The sequence below is a fragment of the Puntigrus tetrazona genome, unplaced genomic scaffold (genome assembly GCF_018831695.1).
Source record: "Puntigrus tetrazona isolate hp1 unplaced genomic scaffold, ASM1883169v1 S000000729, whole genome shotgun sequence".
In the NCBI taxonomy this organism is placed as follows: domain Eukaryota; kingdom Metazoa; phylum Chordata; class Actinopteri; order Cypriniformes; family Cyprinidae; genus Puntigrus; species Puntigrus tetrazona.
In genome coordinates, this window is record NW_025048341.1 from 1 (window position 1) to 6,383 (window position 6,383).

The window sequence follows — 6,383 nt, forward strand, 5'->3', positions numbered from 1 at the left end:
GCAGAGTATAGCTCGAAAAAACAAGTGGCCTTTAGATCGGATGACCTTGTCTGTGGACGTCACCAAGAAAACCAAGGATGATTACGGGCATCCTCCTCGAGAGGGAGCGTACATCCACGGACTCTTCATAGAGGGTGAGCATGAACTCTGTTCTGAAGTGAATTTCCTGTTTGTGTGGAGGAATGTCACACGGCCCTCCTCCTGCAGGTGCTCGCTGGGATAGCTCCTCGGGTCTGCTGTCAGAGGCTGTTCTGAAGGAGCTGACTCCAGCTATGCCAGTGCTGTACATACGTGCGGTACCCATCGACCAGCAGGATGCGAGGAACACCTACGAGTGCCCGGTGTACCGCACCAAGCTCCGAGGCTCCACCTACATCTGGAGCTTCCGCCTCAAAACACGCCACCCGCCTGCAAAGTGGGTTCTGGCCGGAGCGGCACTGCTTCTGTCCGTATAACTCCATTCTGCTCACAGAGGTTGACTTATATGTTATATGCCGAAGAATTTATTTGTTTTTTTAAAAAAAAGTTTTATTTTTGTTTCTTATTAAGTGCAAATGAGGTTTTATGTTGTCTGACGCAGGGCTGCACGACTAATCGAAATAAAAGCAACATCGTATAATGCGACCATGGACCACAAAACCAGTAATTAGGGTCAATTTTCACAAAATTCTGATTTATACATCATCTGAAAACTGAATAAATAAGGTTTGTTAGGTCAATAATAGGCAGAGATACAACGATTTGAAAATCTAGAATCTGAGGGTGTCAAAAATCTAAACATTGAGGCTTGTTGCAATGCACATTAGTAACTAACAATTGCATTTAGACACATTTACAGTAGGACATTTACTAAATATATTAAAGATCTTTACTTAATATCCTAATGATTTTTGGCATAAAATAAAAATCTATAATTTTCAGCAACACAATGTATTGTTGGCTATTGCTACATATAAAGTATATATACACCCATGCTACTTATGACTAGGTGCTACACATGCAACTTTTCACGTAGCAAATGCTATGCTGATTCCATGTACTTGTGCATTATGTTGCTTATAAAATGCATTCAGACACGCAACACGTGACAAACTACTTCCCAAAATTGTAATGAAAGATTAACTAGCTGTTTTTATCATAAATACATTTGCAATACTGCATTAAATTGCAGTTATCTGACAAAAAAATGTAGCTAATTTAAATGTTAAAAAATATTATTAGTGCTGTTAATCAATTATAAAAAGTAATCATAGACAGTAACTAATCACAAATTTAAAATACTAGGGTGTACTGTAAATGTTTTGAAATAAACTAGTGTAAGGAAACCTCTCTGCCAGGTATGATACATAATCCTTATTCTTTCATCATTATTCTTCTGGTTTTATTCAGCTATTATCTGCCTTTTTACCAGCAATAAAACAACGTTTACCAAGCCACATCGCTTCAATCCCAATAAATTTACCCAACTATTATCAAAAGTATTTCTAAAAAAAAAAAAACATTTGCTTTTGCAGTATTATGACAAAATGCATTTCAATAGTATTTTTTTTAATTTTCTTGTTTTGGTTTATTTAGAAGCTAGTATAGCAAACAGAGGAATGTTTTAGATTTTTTTTTATATCAATTATACTTTTCCTAAATCGTGCAGCCCTGGTTTTACAGCAGCATACGTCTACTGTAAAATAAATAAATAACATAAGCCATTATTGGCATAAGTATTGTAACAGTGCGATATTGATGTTATTAGCTTAATTAAATTTAAAGCTGGTTCTCGGCAGCTCTGCGCTTACTGAATGACACAATCTCCTCCAATGCCGCTACAATGAGACTCCCAGTAGATTATGAACCAGGCTGATCTGATTTTCAAATGAGGTGTGTTTGACCTTCCGCTCCTGCTGAATACAGATCGACAGCGCGATTCATCTCACGTCCCGACAGAAACCAATTTGTTATCTCCTCTGAATGACATGCTTTGGCCATGTCCATTTTTCCCCCCTCGCGCGTGCGTCCCTTGATGTGATTTAATAACTAGCTACAGTGCGTGTACTGTAAAATCATTGTAGCTGATGTGCTTTTGTTCGATGGCGTTTAGAAGGTAAACTATTTAAATTCTACACAGTGCGCGATCACAAAACAACATCTGCTGTTGGTCTGGGATTATCCGTATGGTTCTTTGCCATGACGCAGACCTTGTCAGGAGACAAGAAAATGATACATCTGTCCCGGAGAGGGAAATGAGAGGTTAGCACAAGCTGTGGAGCTGTTCCTCCCCTCTCAGCGAGTCCAGCGGCGGCCTCACAGCAGGTAATAATGGCCCAGAACAGGATGGATCTGTAACTGTTTAGACAATTTATCCTCGCTTCACACCGAGACAGCTGAGACGCACTGTAAGCCAATAGAGCGTCAAAGAGAATATTCACACTATTAGCGATGAATAACGAGGTCTGGGGTTTAGTAGGAAGTCACGACGCATTTCCTGTTTCGGTGCGCTAAAGTATACTTAAAAGTTAACAAACCACTAGGTGGCGTTAAGTGTGTAATTTAAAGGCCCAGAAAGGAAAATACAAATGAAGACATTTTTGATGGCATCTGAAAGCCTTCTGAACCTCCATAGACAGCAAGGATATTACCACAGAATCATAATGCATAGATAACCATCATATAACCATAAATCAACGCATAGAAGCATAGCAAGGACATTGGTAAAAATGTTGATGATTCATTTTGTAATCAACATAACGAGTGTTGTTTCTTCTGAATGTAAACAATGTTGATTATGCTGATTATGTTCTGGGGTACTTGCTAAAATTACATTGTTGGTTTTTCTTGCGCATACAAAGTATTCTCGTAGCTTCGTAAAATGGCAGCTGATTACAGAACAAATGATTCAAAATTCCACCGATGTCCTTGCTAGGTTTCTTTGCATTGATCGTAACAGCCTCGCTGTCTGTGGAGCGTCAGAGAGCTCTCGGATCCCATCAGTCTTAATTTGTTTGGAAGATGAAGGAAGGTCTTGAAGGTTTGGAACCACATGAGGGCGAGCAATTAATCACCGAATTTTCATTTTGGGGCGAACCATCTAGCCCTTTAACATTTTCAAATGTACTGCATACAAGTTTGCGAAATATTAAGCAGAAAATGGGTTTTACAGCATGTGTGAACACAAGTAAAAAGACGGCGTCAATTATAATTTTTTTCCTTTAATGTCAGGCTCTTTGTGAAGAAATCTAGTGCAAACAGCAGCTACAGTCAGTCACTGCTAACATTTTTTTCTGAAGGTCAGACGTACACCTTGCTATTGCTTTGTGGCCTGTTTATCATTACTTATTAAAAACAAAGTCTTAGTATTTACAGAGTTCACAGGCATTATCAGACTGGTCAATCAATGGCGTTGCCAAATCCTTCAGACCAACTGATCACATTTACAGTACATTACATCTTCTCTTTGCATTTAAAACCGGTTTTGTCTTCCCTTCTGAATCGGGGACAAGTTTGTCGTTCAATAAATATCTCGGTGTCTCACAAGTTAAAGCAAAAACTTGTACGAGAAATCTATAAATTTGCTTTCTTCGAGCACCATCTCATCTAAGCCATTACAGAACCAATGCTCAGTTATTTTCAGTAGGGCTTTTCCAATAAAATACATCTATAATTTAAAACCGATTATCTCTATTACAGTTTGCTAAATAGATTGCACAGATATTGTTTCCCCCCTTCAAAGATATGCATAACTTTAAGATGTCGCTTTAATCTAAACTTCTACTAGCTTCCGATAGTTCCTAAAATACAGAACAAAATATTGGATATTTTTCTGATTGTCTACAAATTGTTTGTTGGCCATGATCTAAAAAGGCATCACATTGTTTCGTTATTTGTGCATGTAGCTCACATTATAGACTAAATGGACTACACAGGAATAAAGATGTGCCTATTATTTTCCCATATATGCATATATTCTTATTTATTGGTGAAAGTCCCTATTTTGCAGTGGCAAACTGTCTCAAATCAACTAAAAATCTGCCCTACACTACTGAGCGAAAGTGTGCTGTTATGAAGACATATCGACATGATCTTTCTGTACTGTAACTTACAGAATACTTTCCTTTTATAACCCGTTCTTGCATGATTCAGCTTCTTTTGTTCCTTTCATGGGGTGGGTTGAACTGGCTGAGATTTCTTTGGCTGTGCGATACTCTGTATCTGTTCTGTGTCTCCCCCTACTGGAGGACTTACTCATCACGGTCTTCAGTTAGAGGAAGGATGCTGTCCTGTCTTCAGCGGTGGTTTTAGGATGTATCGAGTTGCTTTATGTCCTGGGCTCGAGTCTGTGTGAGAGTTCGAACAGAGTCTGTTGATTGTCGATGACGTGCAGGTAATTGATGTACGTTCTCACTTCCACGCTGTCTTTCTGGGACAACATGTTTCCTAACGGACAAAAAAACCCAAAGGGAATTATTACACTCCATAGAAATCAACACAACAGCAGGCTGACTTTCAGTGTACTTCAAGCCAATAACTAGGACGAAACCATGTTTTGAGTTTAGAGACAGATCTGGGTTATGCAGTACTATACGGTCTGTGTGTTCAAATTTAAAGCGAGAGTTACCCAAAAATGAAAATCTTTTATTGTCGTTCTAAACCCGTAAGACCTCCGTTCATCTTTGGAACACAAATGAAGATATTTCTGATGAATTCTGGGAGCTCTCTGACCCTCCTATAGACAGCAATGTAATTAACACGATCAACATCCAGAAACATAATAAATGATCTATGTGACATCAGGGGTTCAAGCGTAATTTTAAGAAGATACGTGGATACTTTTTGCATGCAAAGAAAACTAAAATAATGACTGTGTTCATCAATTCGTCTCCTCAGCATCAATAGCGCATAGTAGTGTTCCGAAGATGGATCTTATAGGTTTTGTAGTTAATTTTCATTTTTGGGTGAACTATCCCTTTAAGTGCAATTGGTCTTTGTGTTACCTTCTGCTACCCAGGCTTAAAATGAGCTGACAGCTTCTGAAGAGACCATTTGTAGGTTCTGAGAATTTTCTGCGCTATCCAAAAAACGTTTTGAGCAGTCCGACCAGCAACTAGCCATAGCAACACTGGCTCAACCAATGGCAGTGCTGGGATTATGTAGTATGTATCGCCAATGGGAATTTGTGGATTAAATGGTTAAACTTAATTTTGTTCAGTTTGGCAAATATTACAATATTTCCTTCTTGAAGTATGGTAGTAAATATATATAATGTAATTTGAGCACTTACCCATGTGATCTGTCCGACAATGCCTGATAATCCGCACCGTGTCTGCTATCATGTGCTGTACAGAAAGTACACTCACATTAGCTTGTTTTGCTCATTTAATGGGACATAATATTAATGTAATAGTGCCCAAAAATGGGAATTCTGTCATCATTTACTCACCCTCATGTCATTCCTAACATGCATGACTTTATTGGGAAAAAAAAAGGTCTTTATTTTACAGGTTTGGAATGACGTGAGGATAAATAAATGATGACACTTCTCATTTTTGGGCTATCAAGCTCTATAAGGTCTAGTTGTTCACTTACTAGTTTGTCAAAGTTGACTAGGTTGTCAAGAAATGTTTTGTTGCCCTCATGGATGAAGGTAATATCTGTTCAGAAAGAAATTGTTGTAAATTTAGCACACATTAATTGAAAAAAAAAAAAAAAAACACTTTCACAATGTCCTAACCAGATATATTGTAACAAAGCAACTAGTGACAAACGCTAATTTTTTTTAGTCAGTATTTAGGTTACTATTTCTCCTGTATTTGTGATCGGAAGCTATGTCCACTGCAACAGAAATTCTAATTCCTATTTTCTAAATGATTCAATTACGCATTGATTTCTCTTTGGTGACTTATGCAGGACTTCTCCAATCACGTCGTCCACATGAATGCAGATCACATGCAAATATTCAGTAAGCTCACCACACCTTTTAGAAGCAGAGGTAGGAAAGGGATCTTGGGAGACTTCATCTTCCTGAAGGCATCTCTGTAGGCTTTGTGATTTAAAGACGGGTCCTGCGGGTCACGAAAAAAGCATTCACGTGTACATATTTGTGTGTTTGTTTTATTTTACACAGAAACCATCTGGTTTGTCTCAAATCTCTTCCTCTGTAACACCACCTGCTGTTTCCTCCCCGGAGGCCAGAGGCTCCGATATGATTACGGCTTCATATATTACATCCTAATGAGCCGTAAACAGCACAAAATTCTCTAGCAGGAGGTAAACTAGCAGGAGGCAACTTAACACAATCACTTACCGTCAGGCTCTCCAGCTCGGAGAACAACTTCCTGAACTTCCCAGGGACTTTCTGAAATGAGGACAGATAAAAAAAAAAAAAAAAAACTGAA

General features: G+C 38.4%; 2 protein-coding genes across 2 annotated transcripts; one reads left to right on the forward strand and one right to left on the reverse strand.

The window, feature by feature from the left end:
- Positions 1–6: 6 nt before the first annotated feature.
- On the forward strand, positions 7–4,021 carry LOC122335117 (dynein axonemal heavy chain 11-like). The gene is made up of 2 exons (XM_043232887.1): positions 7–134; positions 208–4,021. Exons 1-2 carry the CDS (start codon positions 41–43, stop codon positions 453–455), a joined length of 342 nt encoding a protein of 113 aa, XP_043088822.1. The 5' UTR covers positions 7–40; the 3' UTR covers positions 456–4,021.
- LOC122335118 (rap guanine nucleotide exchange factor 5-like) lies at positions 3,181–6,377 on the reverse strand. The gene is made up of 5 exons (XM_043232888.1): positions 6,293–6,377; positions 5,963–6,050; positions 5,575–5,639; positions 5,270–5,324; positions 3,181–4,425 (listed from the first exon to the last, which is right to left on the reverse strand). The coding sequence occupies exons 2-5, from the start codon at positions 6,003–6,005 to the stop codon at positions 4,307–4,309; spliced, it is 282 nt and encodes a 93-aa protein (XP_043088823.1). The 5' UTR covers positions 6,006–6,050; positions 6,293–6,377; the 3' UTR covers positions 3,181–4,306.
- Between the last annotated feature and the right edge of the window lie 6 nt (positions 6,378–6,383).